Here is a 19690-nt window from a genome sequence, read left to right on the forward strand (position 1 = left end):
CAATGCCAACATGGAAGAAATCCATCCTCCAAGATCCGATCACGGCCACTAGTCGTATAGCACAGCCACCAAGACTGTAGCTAGACCAAGAACAAGCCGCAACCTAGGCACCATCCCCCAGCACGTGATTCTGCCCGAGGCATGACTGGAACTCCACCTCCGTCGACCTCCCATTGGCGCATCCCAGAAACCTGAGGTCAATCGCCGACTGCTCGATCTTAACGCTGACAGATCCCTCCACGCTGCCAAACTCATCAGGTTGGCAAAAGAGATCGAAAAATTTAATCCTTCCGACCAAAATTGCTAGTGCGCCATCAAGACACGCTAGCAGAGCCCTCCTCGAAAGAGTTTTTCATCTCAGGTATTGTTAATCTATTAGCCATCTCACGCAAATAACTTAATTCTACTTATTCATATCACCGCATGAAACTACCACATTAGGTCCTGGTTAATAGTTGTGGTGGAACAAAAATTTCGGCAGCGGATCTCATTCACCATACGTTCACCTTCTTTTTTTTTTTCTTTTTTTTTTTTTTCATTTTTCCTTTTTTGAGTAAACCATACGTTCACTTTCAAGTAACTTCGTAGACAAAGAAAAGAAGATATATATATATATATATATATATATTCCTTTCATGTTTGATTTCCACGTATATGGACTGTATTTATTGTGTACTGATTGCTTGGGCCCATCTATCACTGGTAATTAAATCCCATTCATGGAGAAGCAGATTCTACAGAGGCTGAGATGCTCGGTCCAGAATTACGACTGGGGTAAGAAAGGCGGAGACTCTGAGGTGGGCAGGCTCTATGCCTACAACTCTGGTTCTGAAATTGACCCAGAAAAGCCTTACGCAGAGTTTTGGATGGGAACCCATGACTCTGGACCATCCTTTTTGATTGATAAGGATCTGAATATTAACACGAGGAATGAATCGCTTTTGCTTCTCAAAGACTGGGTTTCTGATAAGCCTCATGACGTGCTGGGTCACAAGGTCGTCGAGAAGTGGGGCTCTGACCTGCCTTTCTTATTTAAGGTATTGTTGATAAAACTGTCTTGATTCAATTATCCATGCATCCATAAAATCTGATACGTATAATTACATCTAGTTGGGAGGCTCATCCCACTATGGTTAATTTTTGCATCAAGGGACGTAAAAATTAAACCCCGAGCTACATCAATGTTTTTATGGAAACGTGGTTGTTTTGTAATTAGGTGCTTTCGGTGGCAAAGGCTTTGTCAATCCAGGCACATCCAGATCAGGACTTGGCCAAGGCTTTGCACAAGCTGATGCCAAACATTTACAAGGACGACAATCACAAGCCTGAGATGGCGCTTGCTCTAACACATTTTCAGGCTCTTTGTGGTTTTATTACTGTTGAGGTATCCATCCTGCTTGTCCCTGATGTTTCTTTCTCTAATCATCTCGATCTCAATAGTCATCTTGCCATATATCATGATGTTCCAGCGTCTTATTCTTAAACGGTAATGTTCTGTGAAAGCAGAAGCTTATTGAAGAAGAAAATCCAGAAAGCCAAAATTGACATGCCAAAATCCAGAATCGATTTATTGGTCTTTCATATGCCAAAAGTTGGAGGAAAAAATGAATTTCGAACATAAATTAAGAAGAAAAAAACACAAAAAAGTTAATAAAATAAGAAATGAAAGAAGTAGGAAAGTAGTTGTGAGACATTGTTATTATTATTATTATTATTTTAATTCTTCTAGTTCATTTTTTACCTTTTTTTTTTAGTTAAGGAAACATATATTCATCTGAAAACCAGAATAGGCCGTTACATTCCCTTCCGCTGTCATTTAAGGGCATAGACAGATAAGAAGCTAGTGATAGTACCCACAAGTGGTACGTACATACAATGTTTTAAAACGCTGAGGCGTAAGCCGTGGCGTTTTGAGAGAGCCTCACTAAGGCGTTAGCTTCGAGGCGTAAGGCGTAAGCCTTACGATATAAATATTTATAAATAGAATATTAATAATATAGGGAAAAAAGATTATTCATGGTCACTAATAATAATTATTGTGTTTAAGTATATTGGTATTGAGAGAGATTGATGAGAGAAGTGTGTTTCATTATAGAGAATAGGAGCCCTATATATAGGGATTACAAAGTGCATAATCTAATGTTACAAGGAATACCAATCCGTGTAGGATTGGGAAATCTAGAACCTTCTCTCCTATTCCTATTCCTAGTTTGATAAGGCACACTAAACTTGATTTTCCTTCAACACTCCCCCTTGTGCCGCTCAAACTTGGTAGTGACGCTTCATCCGTTGCCTCGTTAAAAAACCTTGCCAGGTAACAAAAACCCTGTGGGACAAAAATAATCCTGGTCGAAGGACAAAAAGAGCACAACACGTCTTTCACTCTTCGAGATCGAACATGTAGACATCATAACTCCCCCTGATGTCGATATCTCCCCCTGATTGCTACAATCGTGGGAGTTCGGATAACTTTCTCAATCCGATGCTCTTCACATGTTTCTCGAAGGTGGATTTAGGTAACGACTTAGTGAATAAGTCCGCTACATTATCCTCTGATCGGATTTGATTCACTTCAATCTTTAGAAGTGATTGTTGTTGCTGATTATAAAAGAACTTAGGCGATATATGCTTGGTGTTGTCGCCCTTGATGAAACCTAACTTCATTTGTTCAATACAAGCTGCATTATCCTCATAAATGCATGTAGGGTCATCTGTGGTAGACTTCAAACCACAACTTCCTTGAATGTGTCGAATTACAGACCTTAACCATACACATTCACGTACAGCTTCATGTAGAGCAATAATCTCTGCATGATTTGAGGAAGTAGCAACAAGGGTCTGTTTCGTAGACCTCCAAGATATCGCAGTGCTTCCCATGGTAAAGACATAACCTGTTTGGGAGCGACCTTTGTGAGGGTCAGAGAGGTACCCTGCATCAGCAAAGCCCATCAAGACATCATTGTCGTTTTGATGGAGGGAGATAGGAGGACGCCGGCCACCATGAGCGGCGGCGGCGCCGGCGCCGGCAACATGGCCGGCGGCCATTCCATGGACGGGGGCGTTTTGCCTTTTTGGGTCCGATCCCAATTTTCCGTCATTCCTTTTCTCTCTGTAGGGATAGAATAGGCCCATATCAATCGTACCTCTTAGGTATCGAAAGATGGTCTTTACACCAATCCAATGGCGGCGTGTTGGCGCAGAGCTGTGTCGAGCTAACAAGTTCACTGCGAATGAGATATCCGGTCTTGTGCATTGAGCTAAGTACAATAATGCGCCTATTGCACTTAAATAGGGCACTTCGGCCTCTAGGGGTTCTTCGTCCTCATCCCTTGGACGAAACGGATCTTTTCCGGGCTCAAGACTACGGCCGATCATGGGAGTACTTGCAGGCTTTGCTTTATCTTCATTAAAGCGCCTTAGGATTTTCTGAGTATATGCAGACTGATGGATCAAGATTCCATCACTACGGTGCTCGAGTTCTAAACCGAGACAAAACCGTGTTCTCCCAAGATCTTTCATCTCGAATTCGGATTTCAAGTATTTAGCAGTTTCCTTCAACTCATCTAGAGTTCCAATTAGGTTCATGTCATCGACATAAACTGCTACGATTGCAAATCCGGAACTTGTCCTTTTAATGAACACGCATGGGCATATTTCATTGTTAATATATCCCTTCCCAATCAAGTAGTCACTTAGACGATTATACCACATCCGTCCGGATTGTTTTAATCCATATAGTGAGCGTTTTAATCTTATTGAAAACGCGCTCCGTGGTTTAGAGCCACTTGATTTGGGTAATTGAAGTCCATCTGGAACCTTCATATATATCTCTGAATCTAGATCCCCATAGAGATATGCTGTAACCACATCCATAAGCTGCATGTCAAGTTTTTCGGAAACTACCAAACTGACAAGGTAGCGGAACGTTATAACGTCCATTACGGGAGAATATGTCTCCTCGTAGTCGATTCCAGGGCGTTGTGAGAAACCTTGCGCCACAAGGCGGGCTTTATATCTTACCACCTCATTTTTCTCATTACGCTTTCTAACAAAGACCCATTTATGGCCAACAGGCTTTACACTTGGGGGTGTCTGCGTTACAGGCCCAAATACCTGTCTCTTTGTTAGTGAATCCAATTCAACCTGGATCGCATCTTTCCATTTAGGCCAATCTGCTCTTCGTTGACATTCTTCAACAGAGCGAGGTTCGATATCATCATATTCTATAATTCCTTTTGCAATATGATATGCAAATGCATCATCAATCGCCATAGAATTTCTATCCATCATCTCATGTACACTAGTGTAATTTATGGAGATCTCTCTATTCTCTGGAGTTGGTTCTGACATTGGAGCGTCCCCCAATGATGTCTCTTGGACATAACCATAATCCGGAATATTCTCATGAGATGGATTATTTATATCGATGATTAATGGATTATTCTGTGCCAAACTCGCTTTCTTTCTTGGGCGAGAATCCATCGAACCTATAGGTCTCCCGCGCTTCCTGGCAGGAGCCATGGGCCTAGCCACAACGTCACCATCACTGTGAGAGGGGACGTTGGCGCCATGCTCAAATCCTCTTGAGTTAGCGTCATGTCCTCTAGTTTTAGGGACATCAATCCTTGCAGGCACGTTTGCAGCAGGTATGTGTGATCTCGTCACTTTAGCGATATCAGAAAACGCATCAGGCATCGATTCTGCTACGTTCTGAAGATCGAGAATTCTCCGCACTTCAATTTCAGACTGTGCGGTTCGGGGATCAAGATGAGACAGAGTGGGGACAGACCACGACAATTCCGGTCGTTCCTGTTGAACATTGATGTTCTTATCTCCCCCTAACGATGGGAAGACTGTCTCATCGAAGTGACAATCCGCAAATCTAGCGGTAAAGAGATCGCCTGTCAAGGGTTCTATGTAGCGGATAATCGTTGGAGAATCATATCCAACATAAAGGCCTAATCGTCTTTGAGGACCCATTTTGGTGCGCTGTGGCGGCGCAATAGGCACATAGACTGCACACCCAAATATGCGTAAGTGTGAGACATCAGGCTCATACCCAGTAACCATCTGGGACGCAGAGAAGGGTTGGGTGGCAGTGGGCCTCAGACGAATAAGCACAGCTGCATGCAATATTGCATAGCCCCAAGCAGAAATAGGGAGATTGGTGCGCATCACCAATGCTCGAGCAACCATTTGTAGTCGTTTAATGGTGGCTTCTGCGAGACCATTTTGGGTATGAACATGAGGAACAGGATGTTCAACATCAATCCCAATGGACATGCAATAATCATCAAAAGTCTTTGATGTAAACTCCCCAGCATTGTCTAATCTTATAGACTTAATGGGATGATCAGGGTGGTGAGCCCGTAACTTAATTATTTGTGCTAGGAGTTTAGCAAATGCAGCGTTCCTTGTGGACAATAGCATGACATGTGACCAGCGTGTCGATGCATCAACCAACACCATAAAATATCTAAATGGTCCGCATGGTGGTTGAATAGGTCCACAAATATCACCTTGGATTCTTTGCAAGAATGGTATATTTTCTTTGGTGTCCTTTGCATAGGATGGTCTCGATCCTAACTTTGCTAAAGAGCAGGCTTTGCAGAACGAATAATGGGCTTTAGAAATAACCAATGAGGATTTTGGTTGAGCCATGAAGTCACTTTTGACTTTAGAAGCAGAAATTGGAGTCAGGGGAGCAGGGGTGGCGTCAAAGCCACCCTGGAGCCGCAGGGGGATGGCGGCGCCGGCTAGTGGTGGCCGGACTTGAAGGGGGAAGGCGCCGTGAGGCGTAGGTGCTCCTCCTTGATCCAAATTTCGAGTTTTACTTCCTTTCGTTCTGAAAAAGGGATGTCCGTGTGAAGTCTTTAATATACGGATCATCATGTCACGACCTGGGTGTCCCAAACGGTCGTGCCAAAGCCTATATGTGTCGAAATCCCATAAATCATCTCTCATGACATGGTTGGATTCAATGACTCGAATAGTGGTTGCATACAACCCACTAGAGCGACACATAAGTTTCTCTAAGACTCGTTTATGTCCGTAGTCATTAGAGGTGATGCAAAGGAACTCTTGTCCATTCTCACAATGTGTTTCCACATGAAAACCATTGGCTCTTATATCTTTGAAGCTCAATATGGTTCTTCCTGCCCTAGGAGCATAAAGAGCTTCGGTGACATTCAAAGTAGTGCCATTAGGCAACATAAATTGAGCTGGTCCTCGACCATGAATCAATTGAGATGGTCCAGCCATCGTAGTCACAGAAGATCGAGTAGGCGCCATCCATAGGAATAGCTGCCTGTTTCGAAGGATGGTATGTGTAGTGGCACTATCCACGAGGCATTCGAGCTCTCCGGGAAACATACTGAAAAATAATAAAGTTTGAATTTAGAATATGTCCAAGACATTTGAATAAAATAAGTCGATACTTTATTAATGATAGCCAATGATTACATCAAAGTTTCTTGACTAAAATCTAATCCAATATAAAATCAAATAGTAGACAAATCGTAGTCACTTAATCCGTTCGGTAATTTCAATTTTGTTGTGACCAGGTAAGGTAAGGTGAGATTTTGGTGGAGCGTTGCTCACTTTTAAAACCGTTCTCTCAGATCAAACCTTGCCTAGACATCACAAGTACTCTTGAGTACGCCTAGAGGGAAAAAGTTAATACAATAAGTCATGTTATTGATTTAAGGCATAATTGCCATTACATGATTCTTGGAAAAAATAAAGGACTATACTAATCAAAATCTGCAGCATCCTTGTGCAATTCTTTGTCAGATTTAAAGTCCGCTATGGTGAGATTGGCGTGTGCATCATCACCTTCTTCTTCTACATCTTCGGCAAGATAGGTCTCATGTTCTCGAAATTCCCTATATGCCTTGTAATGTGCAGCTAATTGTTTGCTTGCATTGCATTGCTTGAACCAATGTTCAATAGATCCACATCTATGGCATGCATCATTACGATTTCCTCCCTTGAATTGAGATGCATCTTGTGCATGAGGACGAGATTGGCGTCCGTGTTGGACATTGGCGCCACCCCTATGGCCGGCGGCCTTGTGTCCCCCTCTCCCACGTTGGCTTTTGTTGCCACGTGTTCCCGCTCCATTGTGGCGGTTTCCTTCCTTTGTAGGGCGGTTATATGGACCAAAACGTCCGTTATGTCCCTTATTGTTAGGGTTCCGCTCCTTGCGCCCTCCTTTGGGTGCATGATTATAATTCGCCTCCTGAACGCTCTTAGTTCCGATAGGCCTTGAATTATAATTCTTCACGAGGATATTATCATGCTTTTCAGCTACAGACATAATAGTAATGAGCTGATGAAATCTCGTGATCCGTCTAGTATCGAATTCCGTTCGATATTGTTTTGAGAGCAAAATTGCTGAGACGGGGAAGGTGGAGAGAGTTTTCTCAATTAGTTCTTGCTCTGTGACTGGTTGTCCACAGAACCCCAACATGGTTTTGAGGCGTAGAACTTCTGAATTATATTCAGCTACAGACTTGAAGTCGGCGAATCGTAGATTGCCCCATTGAACTTTCAAGTCAGGGAGGAGGGTATCCTTGATATTACCAAATCGCTCTTCTAGCGCGACCCATAATTCTCTAGCATCCTTGATTGCCATGTACTCCAGTCGGAGTGATTTATCCATGTGGCGCCTCATCAAGATGAGGGCGGTGGCATTGTTCGTAGCCGTACGCTCAAATATGAGAGTAGGATTAGGAGCTTGAATTAAGGGTAGGATCCCTTTTGAAGTGAGATGGTGCTCAACATCCGTGGCCCAACTATGATATTCCGAGCCAGTTGAGGTAAGTGCAGGGAAGTCAAGTTTCGACATCCTGAAATAAGAAGAAGAAATATATTAGTTTCGGAGTTAAAACTTCCACGACAACTAAATATTTAAGATTTCCGAGCTATGCTACCAAGAAATCGATTTCCAAGAAAATTGGATTAGACCGAAACAATGATGTTTATAAGGTCATAAATCGATGCTTGCGGACGCTCTTAGTCCGAAGTCTTACGAACGCTCTTAGTTCGTTAATTGCGTGAATCCCCACGATTCCGCATTGAATCGAACCCACGTTCTATGAAAGGTGGGATGAAGAAGAAGGGAGGTTTTTAAGTCCCCGAGAAAAAGAAGAAATATTTAACTTCGAATTATAGGAACTTTAAAACTTACTCTTTTGAATACCTACTTGTATTTGGATCACGCGCGTGTCGATGCAGGCGTGATGGAGCGAAGCAAGTTGTGTAGAAGTTTGCAGCGACGTGGGGTAGCAGGGGCTGCAGAGATGCTGCAGTGGCAGCGAGTTGCAGCAGAAGAAAAGAGGAGCTGCAGAGGCAGTAGCGCTGCAGGGGCAGCAGCGTGCGCAGGTGTGCGCGGTAGGAGCAGATGCGCTGCAGGGGCTGCGGGGCAGCAGGGGCTGCGGAGGTGCGCTGCAGGGGCAGGTGCGCAGCGGGGGCTGCGGGGCAGCAGGGGCTGCGGAGGTGCGCTGCAGGGGCAGGTGCGCAGCGAGGCTATCGAGGGCTAGGAGCTTGCGCAGATTTTTGAGGAGAAGAAATTCTTTTCGGGTTTTTGGGTTTTAGCTTTTGTGGTTTAGGGCTCGTGCTGATAACGTGTTTAAGTATATTGGTATTGAGAGAGATTGATGAGAGAAGTGTGTTTCATTATAGAGAATAGGAGCCCTATATATAGGGATTACAAAGTGCATAATCTAATGTTACAAGGAATACCAATCCGTGTAGGATTGGGAAATCTAGAACCTTCTCTCCTATTCCTATTCCTAGTTTGATAAGGCACACTAAACTTGATTTTCCTTCAACATATTGATAATTAAGCTAATGGTAAAAATCATAACTAGTACAATATATACATGTATATGGTAAAAATCATAACTAGTACAATATATACATGTATACTCAGCCTTGCTCATAAATCATAATGAATTAATACACACTAGTAGTAGATATAGGAGGGTAAAGGTGGGCTACTAACAGTAAATCTTGCCGAGGAAAGTGGAAGAGTGAATTTAAATGAAAATCATCTAACAGTAAACAAAGGGATAAGGTGATAAGGTGAAATGGGAGTTGATCAAACTGATTCTGCAAATAGAGATGACATGAGAGCCTCTCTCTTCACCATGGAGACAGAAAGTAGATATATATTGTCCTCCCCTTCAATTTTGATCTCTGCGATTATGGTTTACCCTCCCACACTGATTTTCCTTGACGACGACTATTGGTGTATTGGCTTACTCTGCCTTTTTCTCTCTATCTCCACCGATTGCAGCAACACCAGTTGGCGCGGCGCGTATGCCTTCATCATGTTTTTTGCGCTTTTTTGCACATTTCGGTAAAAAAGCTTAAGTTTTTGTCGCCTTTGCGCCTTGCCATGAAAACACAGGCGTTTTGATGGCAGAATTTCGCTTTCAACGCCTCAAGGCTCGCCTGAGGCGCGCTTTTTAATACGTTGCATACATATATTCCTACTCATTATACATTCAAATACGCAGAGGTAGCGGAAACCCTCCTTTCGTACTAATCCAGAGGCGCTAGAGATATATAGAGTGCACCATAGTGGTGCTTAGCTTCCTAAAAACAAGGAAATTATTGTAAAATAGACGTATCTGAAAAACATAGAAAGGGCTACCAACATAGAGTGCACCATAGTGGTTCATATTTTACCTTGGTATATCAACTTAAATATATAATACAAGGGCCATTATGACAATTGCAAATTATATTTTTATTAACAAAAATAAACAAAATAAATCCCACAAAGTTCACTTTTCTCTCCCACTAGCCTCTCTCTGCAATAATTGTTTTTTTTTTCTTTTTTTCTGCAAAGAAAAATACTTACACATGGAGAGCATGTGTAGAGAAATGCTAGTTTCATATAAGAAATGAGATGTATGTTTTTGGTTTTTAACATTTAACCAAAATACATGGATTCTCTTTATATTTTTAGATATATAGGAAGGAGATGGAAAGGGAGGAATATCTACACTAATAGAAAGTGGCAATAGATTTTCCTTTATAATTTAGTTGAGCTTGACTGAAGAATAATTAGTTGTTGTGTTTAGGAGGGCCGTATAGACACTAATTTAGTGAGGTTAAAATAAATTGTCAAGAGGTGTCAGATGAGACAGCATTTAGAGAGAAACATGCGCATCAATTCAGAGATTTGAAAAAGTTGTAGGGTTTAGAGAATTGAGTTGTGAGGAGAGAGATTCTTCAAGAGTGTGAAAAACCAAAACACTCTTCAATTGCAATCTTCTCTTGTTTAATGGGTCCACCATCATGAATTCATGATCACAAGGAGATTAAGGTTAATTTGGACAAAAATTCATCAACAAATTCTTGATTCTCTATTGAGAATTGAGTTGTGAGGAGAGAGATTCTTCTAGTGTGAAAAACCAAAAAAACTCTTCAGTTGCAGTCCTCTCTTGTTTATGGATCTAGCATCATTACTACAAAGAGATTAAGGTTAATTTGGACTGAAATTCGTCAAGAAATTCTTGTGTTGTTGCTTGCGTTATTAGTAATTTAATAAATACTGTGCGAAGACGATATTGGACCTTGAAGAGAGGGAAGTTTGGAAAGTGACTCAAATTTCCTATAAGTCACATCGAATTAAGATGGAAAAACTTATGTCTCAATAGACCTCATAGATAATCCAATCCTAAATGAGGTGGTGTGTCTATATATATATATATATATATATATATATATATATAGGGCTTTCACTAAGGGATCCTTTTTTTTAGACTTTTATAGGAATAGGCATTAAACCAACTTTTCGATCATATTTTTCACATCTTCACCGTTCAGTTTTTAGGTCCTAATATATAGACCACTTCTGCAAATTTTCAGCCAAATTGGTGATCGTTAAGGCATTCAAAATTGCAATTTACACGAACGGACCTAATCTGTTGAACCAGAATCGTTCATGTTTATAATGGTAAATTGCAGTTTTGGATGCCTTAACGATCATCAAATTGGCTGAAAATTTGCAGAAGTGATCTATACATTAGGACCTAAAAACTAAATGGTTGAGATGTGAAAATATGATCGAAAAGTTGGTCTAACACCCTATCTCTAGAAAATACAAAAAAAAAAAGATTCCTCACTAGAAGGGCCCTATATATATATATATATATATATATATATATATATATATATATATTCTCAGGTGCGGACGTCTGTACCTAAGCAAAAGGTACGGATTTCCATTTCCCCCCTTTCCGATCACACATTTAAATCTTAACTGTTCAGTTTTTAGGTCTTAATGTATAAATCATCTCTGCAAAAATTCAGCCAAATTGGTGATCGTTAAGGCATTCAAAACTGCAATTTACAACAATGAATACGAACGGTTCCAAATCTGTCAAACCGGAACCGTTCGTATTCATTGTTGTAAATTGCAGTTTTGAATGCCTAATTAACGATCACCAATTTGGCTGAAATTTTGCAGAGATGATCTATACATTAGGACCTAAAACTGAACGGTTAAAATCTAAATGTGTGACCGGAAAGGGGGAAAAAATATACATACATACATACAGGGGTGCTTGGTTGCGGACGTCCGTACCTAAGGATTAGGTACGGATTTTCATTTTTGATTTTCTAATCCAATTCATTTTTTGGTATGTTATATTATTATCTTTATTAACTTATAATTTCAGGAGCTAAAGGGAGTGCTTCATAGTGTCCCAGAGATTACACAAGTGGTGGGTAGTGAAGTTGCAAGCCAAGTGCTTCACAGTACTGCTGAAGATGGGGAGGATAAAGTCAAGTCTGTTCTACGTTCAATTTTCACCCAACTTATGTTAGCTAATAAAGAGATGATAAGTACAGTAACAACCACATTGAAAAGTCGTCTACTTATGGAAAGTCAGGTAATTCCAGATTGATCGATCCATGTCTTATGATTTTATTTATTATAGTTTTAAATTTGTTCCCGGGGCAACATCAGTTCATCATTGATCCTGAAATACTAATTGTTTTTAATAAACCTTGTATGTGCCTCCATGATCGGCATCGTAACCATCAGACGAGGCAGTTGACAGAGAAGGAAGAGCTGGTGTTGCAATTGGAAAAGCAATATCCAGATGATGTGGGCGTTATATCTGCCTTCTTTCTCAACCATGTCAACCTTAATCCTGGAGAAGTACTATACCTTGGAGCAAATGAACCCCATGCCTATTTATCCGGCGACTGCATCGAGTGCATGGCAAGCTCGGACAACGTAGTGAGGGCCGGCCTTACTCCCAAGCATCAGGATATTAAAACCCTTTGTTCTATGCTCACATACAAACAGGTGCGTGCGTGCGTGTGTGTGTGAACGTGTGTGTTTAAACTCTTTTATTTGTTTACATGCATTCGGTAGTCTATATGATTTAACTGTTTAAAAGTCACATCAATCATTAAAGACTACAAAAAATCAATGTAAAAGAGATCGTATACTCTTTCAAATGACAGTTATGGTAAAAATTAACAGTCTCATGATCAACTGTCCATTTGTTTGATGAATTGAATGAGTATATGATTTCTTTTACATTGTTTTTTTTTTGTAATCTTTAATGATTGATTTACCATTTAAATCATGAATTTACACTGCTAAATATCTATACTATTATTAAGAGAAGAGGGTTTGTTAGTCAAAACAATTTTTTTTTACTGAAATAGCCCTCAAATATTAAAAAAGTTTAAGAAAGTTTAAATTTGCAAGGATAAACTTGTAAATTACAAAATAAAAAAAGATTAAAAAATATAAAAATAAGCATTATCCATCTGTTCTTCCAAACTATCACCCACTAACTTCAACTGTTCCTCACATTTAACTGCTAAAAATTGGTTTCATTATTTTAAAATTTTTTTTTTTTCAAAATTAAATGCACACACAGTGTGTTTTTCCTTCTAGTATGCAAATAAGAGAAGTCAGCAAGTTGATATTAATATGAACCTAAATATTTTCCTTAAAAATTAAAGCCGAACCCGACATCAGGATAATTAAATTTCTTCAGATACAGGGGGCGTTTAAAATAAGTGTCTTGATCCAAAAACACAAAAAACAACCCCATTAAAGAAATGATATATCCTCTTTTTTTTTTCTTTTTCTTTTTTTTTGTCTCTGATCGATTTGGTGTTCAGTGTACTAACTGATGTGATAACCGTTGTTTCGTTTAACTACAGGGCTTTCCTGAAATCCTACGAGGAGATTCTATAAATCCTTGATCGATGTCATCTTCCTGAAGGAAAATCCACAGAATTTTCTACAGGCCCAGGTCCTTCCCTTTTTGTGGTAACTTTTGGAGTGGGAGCAATATATACAGGTGGTACAAAATATGGTATCACCCGAGGAGACGTTCTTTTTGCACCCGCTGACACTGAGATGAGCATAAGAAGTGAATCTGAGTTGCAGATATATAGAGCCGGAGTGAACAGCAAGTTCCTTCGAGCCTCATAAATTGGAAAATTGCATTCAAGAATTGAACAAGATTACAAGAGTAATAATGGTATCTAATAAAAAATAAAAATGAAAGGAGACTAATGATACTGAATGAGAACACTAGTTATGTATTTTGATGTACACTCTACCTCTGTATAAAGGAGACTAATGAATAAAGAAGACTAATGAGACTGAATGAGAACACTTCTACTTTCTCTCAACTATTCTCTCTTTATCTTCACTATACTCACGTTTGCTCTTATTTTATAAAAACTTATTTTCTTTCTTATAAACTCTATGATTATATACGAGTTTTTGGTGCAACTTTATTGTTTTTGACCATAACTCATAATCTACGAGTTAAAATTGAGGTTCTATATGATGACATAACCACTATAATTTCGTCCAATACCTTGATTATTTATTTTTATTGATTCGGATCCCTTTATATGCTGCATCTATAATCCAACATTTTTGCTACTGTTTCATATATCTTGTTCATACAACGCTTTCGTTGCCAAGCATGTTTAATCATACATGCAAGTTGAATGATTCATATTTATATACAATTTCCAATTAAATATACTATATAATATCATGTCCAACTCTCCCTCTGAAACAGTGAAACCCCAAACCTTGGCCTGTGAAGTGGGAATTGTAAATGGCGGAGCACATACCTGAAGATGTGTTGGTGACGAAAAATTTCGTAGAGACTCACCAATGAATGCGGATTGGAGCGGGAGCTGACCAGAATTGATCGAGAAGATTCCTTTGAGCGTTAACTCGAAAGTTTGACCCTAAACCCTAAACCCACCTGCAGAAAACCCTCTGATGCCTAAGTCAGTATTTTCTGAGAGTGTAGTAAGAAGAATCAGGATGAGATGTCTTACCTAGCTGGCGAGTCCTCTATTTATAGGTGGAGGCTTACTTGGTCGGTAAGTCGTCATCATTGCCGCACTTATGGCCGTCATGATTACCGTACTTATGATTGTCATGATTACCGCACTTATGATTGTCATGATTACCGCACTTACTACTGTAATTATCATTGTAATTATGGATGCAATCATTACCTCATTTACAACGATCATTGTCGTACTAATGACCGCAACCAATACTGCATTAACGGCTGTCATCAATTCTACACCTATGACTGCAATTATTTCCGTATTTATTTTCGCATCCTTAGCCAATTATTTGTCATAATTGCATGTAAAAAATGGTTGACTACTCCCACTAGATGTGACAGTAAAAATCTTCCAAAGGTTGCCTATCAACTCTTTAATCCGCTACACCTCCCTTTCGAAGCGCTGGCGCTTTATCATACTCAGCGACCCTCACTTCGCCACATCCCAGTTCCAAATCGCTTCCGACAACAACAAAAGTGTCTGTTTCCGCAGCTGCTTTGATTATGACTTCTTCGAATCGCTGAACTTGGAAACGACGACGTCGGCTTTGAAAAATCTTCGCTGCCCATTCAAGCAACTTGACAGTATGGTTTTCATACACTCCTCATGCCGTGGATTGGTATTTGCAACTTTTAATGGGCAGGGAATAGTAGCAAGGTATATATGGAAGTATGGAACCCTTCAACTGGGTTCTTCTAAAAACTACCGGATCCAGGTGTTAAGAAAGAGTCTTCACTGGTTTTGGGCCACCGATGAGTACGAGATTCTCATAGCCAACTCTGAACTTGAGGAGCTTCTCGTCGAAATCCAACTCTTGGAAAAGGATTCAAGATTCCCAATATTCCGTCTTGTGAACGACAATCATGGGCACACTTTTAAATGAGGCACTTCATTGGCTGGAGATGTTTGATGACGTTATAGTTGCTTTTAATTTAGCAGATGAGGAGTTCCGGACAATGCCGCTGCCTGTTGTTGAGGATGACTATGATGGTGTCTATTTCAGACATCTAGGGGACTTTGGAGGTTGTCGGTGTGTGTTTGGTAAGGCTGATACTAATGCTGGCTCTATGGATTTGTGGGTCATGAGGGAATCTGATGTGGGTAACTCATGGACTAGGCTGTTTAACTTAAAGTTGTCCAATCAACCTGAGCAGATATATTATGTCAACCCAATCTTTGTTATGGAAACTAGTACATTTCTGGAGATACATTCTAACTCTGAAAGGAGAGTGAAGTTGGTAAGGAGTTATCATAACGAAGAGAAGATCGAACAGACTCATATGGATAGACTGTCAATGATTGGATATGAAGAGAGACTACTTTGGCTTGAGTAAATGATTACTCTCTGCATCCAAATTCAGGTTAGTTGCTAGCTCCTCATTTTTACTCTGCTTACATTTCTACCCATACTTTCTTCGTTCAGTGGATTTGTTTCAGTTCTCATTGCGCGCTACTCATGATAATAATTATAATATATATATGTTGAATGTACTATTTACTTTTGTAAGTTTGAGTTTGTGACTTTAAACATGAGAAAATTGTTACGAGTCCTTCAACATTTCCTTGTATTAGAAAGGTGTGCTAAGAAATGGCTTTTCTAAATGCTTGATGTTATACCACAATATACATAAGAAGTATTAAACTTTGCCTATATAATTGATGTACATTTCATGATTGCATCCGGAGAGAATCTTGTTTTCCTGTATAATTGATCTATGCATTTGAAACTCAAACAATGATCTTTTACTTTTTTTTTCTTTTACCATGTACGTTTAGGCTTCTACGAATATTAGACTTTCATTCTTTGGAGTTTGGAGAGTTTGCTAGATACTTTGCATCAATTTGAGGAATCAAGTTTATGGGATTCATTTGAAGACCTGGTTCATGTGTGCGCACCAGAGACTAGAGTGTCGATTAGCCTAAGTAGATATATGGTACAACGAGGATCATAAGAACCCATTTTGAAATTGATGCAAGATGGTTAGACAGCATAAAGGAAGTTCTCTTTTGATAAGTATCAGCAGAAGATCACATGTTACTATTGCTGTTAAGGTTTACAAACTATTAGTTCAGGCAGGGTAACCACTGTTTGCAATATTGAAGAGGTTAGATCTCTTCATTTCCCATGGACCTTTATTTTTATTTTTTTCCCTCTTGATTTGTATCTTTCCTTCTGTTTTCATAAAGCTTTAGAATACATCACAGTACACTCACATGATATGATCTCATATCATATACCAGTCATCTTAGATTATGGTGTAACTCAAACAGAAGATGGAAAAAAATGATAAAGAGATTGAAAACTAGAACAATCTTTCTTCCTTTAGATTTGCTGGATTCTTCTAGTTTTTGATAGTTCTATGGACTTAAAATGGTTGCTAATGTCATTCGACTCCACTGCAATTGCTTCCCAACCAATTTTGTGTGATTAATGTATTCTCTTCGATTTTTGTTAGTTATTGTTTGATCCCTATTATTCCACTGAAAAATGAATTGAAAGAAGTAAACTTATATATGCCCCTAGAACTAAATCATGCAAAATCAGTTGAATTACTGTGTCATCTTTTGCATTGAAGTGGACTGAGTTAAGTTTCAAACATGTGTTGGTGGCCTCGACTTGTTCATTGGTTTGGGGGTGTGCCACAGATGCAAAGCACATGTTGGTGCCTATCTTGGCGGTGAAACTAATGATGTCCTCGTTGTTGAACTGGGTTCCATTGTCGGTAATGATTGTATCGGGAACTCCATAAAGGCAGTAAATGTTCTTCTAGAGGAAATGTTGCACTTTGGCGGTTGTGATGGCCGTTAATAGTTCAGCCTCAATCCACTTACTGTCATAATCGATGGCCACGATTATATACTTGAATCATGATAAAATAGATAGCGGTTCTGCTAGTGCGTGTGGGAGGTCTGCATATTGTTGGCATGACCATGATATCTCTTTGGCGTCATCCCCTAATGACGGCCAAAAGTATCCCTGATGCATGGTGCGGTTGGCGAGTGATCTAGAGCCTGAATGGTTGCCGCATTCGTAGGCATGTATTTTAGCTAACACTTGCCTTCCCTCTGCTGCCATTAAGCATTTTAGGTTGGGGTGTGTGAATCCTTGGCAATAGATTTTGCCATTTGGATGTTGTAACATGTTGCCCGCCGGCTGAGTTGCTTTGCCTTGATCTTGTCAAATGGTAACGTGCTGTCACGTTTGTACTTGAGTATTTCATCCATCCAATTTGGATTTACATCGACTGTGTAAATTTCCGCCAGAGTTTTTGTGATGCTGGGCTTGTCTAGAGTCTCCACCCGGGTGTCGGTTGGGCTCTGATGTGGCTGGGTTGTTTCTAGGCGTGCCAAGAAATCTGCTTTGGCGTTCTTTTCTTGCGGTATTTGCTTGATGTTGAAGAAGCTGAACTTGCTTAGTAGGGTTTTGGCTTATCGTAGATAAACTACTAGTTGTTTGTTTTTGACTTGGAAAGTGTCGTTGACTTAGTTAACCACTAATTGTGAGTCACTGAAGATGTCGACACTTTTCGCTCCGCAATCAATAGCCACAAGCAAGCCTGCAATGAATGCCTCGTATTCTGCCATGTTGTTGGAGGCCTTGAAGTCAAACTTGAGGGCATATTCAACGTTAAGTCCCCCAGGTTCTATCAGGATTATGTTGGCACTGCAACTTTGGTGCAGGCTGAGCCGTTAACATAGAGGTTCCACCTTGATGGTGCCTGGGTTGGTGTATCTTCAGGCTAAATTGACTGTTGTGCGTTGACAGTCAGTATTGCATTGACTGCCTCCTCTGGTTGTTGCTCGGTAAGTTCCGCTATGAAGTCAGCTATCGTCTGACCCCTGATGGCAGTTCTTGGTTTGTACTCGATGTTGAACTCGCTGAGCTCTATTACGCACTTGCCGAGACGTCCTGAATGTTCGGGGCTCTGTAGTATCTGCTTTAGCTGTTGGTTTGTGAGAACATAGATTGTGTGAGCTTGAAAGTATTTTCGCAATCTCTTGGAGGCCACTATTAGTGAAAGCGCGAGCTATTCAAGTGGCGGGTATCTAGTTTCAGCTCCATTCATACCTCTACCGGCATAAAATACTGGCAACTCTTCCGGTACCTCTCTACGTATGATTGTGCAGCTGACAGCTAACTAAGATACTGCTGAGTAGATGTAAAGTATCTCGCTTGGTGTAGGAATTGAAAGTAGTGGAACAGCTGCCAAGTATTCCTTGAGACTTTGAAATTCCGCCTCACAGTCAGGAGTCCAGTCTATCTTCTTACAATGTGACTGTTTCATGGCTTTGAAGAATGGCAAGCACTTATCTGTGAGTCTGGAGATGAATCGAGAAAGTGTCGTTAACTTTCCTTGTAAGCTTTGGACATCGACTTTTTTGACAGAGATTTCATATTTATCACCAAGGTTCTAAAAAACGCTAGGCGCTAGTCGGGCGGTGCCTCAAGGACTAGCGCCTAGGAGCCTAGGTGGGAGCCTAGGCGGGGACTAGGCGGTTTTTATTTTTTTAATTATTTTTATGATATATAATTATATAAATAAAAATATCTAAAGTATAACAATTAATTATAAATTTAAAAATAGTCACAATATAGAATAAAATTAAGAATTTAGCAATTACACGTTTGTTATAGGACATATATCCTTTTATTTAGATTGAGTTTGTCACATCAGTATACTATTCTAGTTGGTGTGTTGTATGACTACACTATTTTAGTGGGTGTTGATTGCTACACGTCTGCAAGCTGCACGCATATCCTTTTATAAAATTTGCAAATGAAACCTCCTTTGCTGGGTTCCAATTTCTCTCTCTCTTCTCTTCCTTCGCCTCACTGCATCTCCAACTTACAGTCCCACATCTGAGCAGCCTCACTCGCACCAGAACCAAATTAACCCTCCCCCCCTCTCTCTTTCTCTCCCTTCCTCCCTCTTTCTCTCCGTTCCTCCCTCTTTAATTTCTAGTCATCGCCGGAACCACTGCTGTCCAGTCAAGTCGCTGGCGCTGGGTTGTCAATTTTGAATCAAGGGCTTAATCGAGGACTAGGTTTAGTTCAAAGAGTAGTTTCTAAATGGTTTTTATTTTTGAATCTTCTTCATCGTCCTTTTGATACCTGACCAGAATCAAAAGAAAAAAAAAATTCAACGCCCAGCGCCTAACAGATCCGCCTAGGCCACCTACTCTCCTCCTAACCCGCCTAGGCGGCCGCCTGGAGGCCCGACGCCTAATCACTTCGCCCAGGCCACAATCGGAACGGGATGCCGACGCCCAGCGCTTAGGCGCCGCCTAGTCGGCCGCCTAGCCCGTTTTTTAGAACACT

General features: G+C 40.4%; 1 protein-coding gene and 1 pseudogene across 1 annotated transcript; both read left to right on the plus strand.

The window, feature by feature from the left end:
* Positions 1-583: 583 nt before the first annotated feature.
* LOC112167692 lies at positions 584-13683 on the plus strand (annotated as a pseudogene).
* Positions 13684-15233: 1550 nt separating this feature from the next.
* On the plus strand, positions 15234-15704 carry LOC112164393 (F-box protein CPR1-like). The gene has a single exon (XM_024300590.1). It carries the CDS (start codon positions 15234-15236, stop codon positions 15702-15704), a length of 471 nt encoding a protein of 156 aa, XP_024156358.1.
* The last annotated feature ends 3986 nt before the right edge of the window (positions 15705-19690 follow it).

Source organism: Rosa chinensis, chromosome 5 (genome assembly GCF_002994745.2).
Source record: "Rosa chinensis cultivar Old Blush chromosome 5, RchiOBHm-V2, whole genome shotgun sequence".
NCBI classification, from domain to species: Eukaryota; Viridiplantae; Streptophyta; class Magnoliopsida; order Rosales; family Rosaceae; genus Rosa; species Rosa chinensis.

Coding starts and splice junctions, on each gene's coding strand:
- LOC112164393 (XM_024300590.1), top strand. CDS start 15,234: ATGGGCACACTTTTAAATGAGGCACTTCATTGGCTGGAGATGTTTGAT.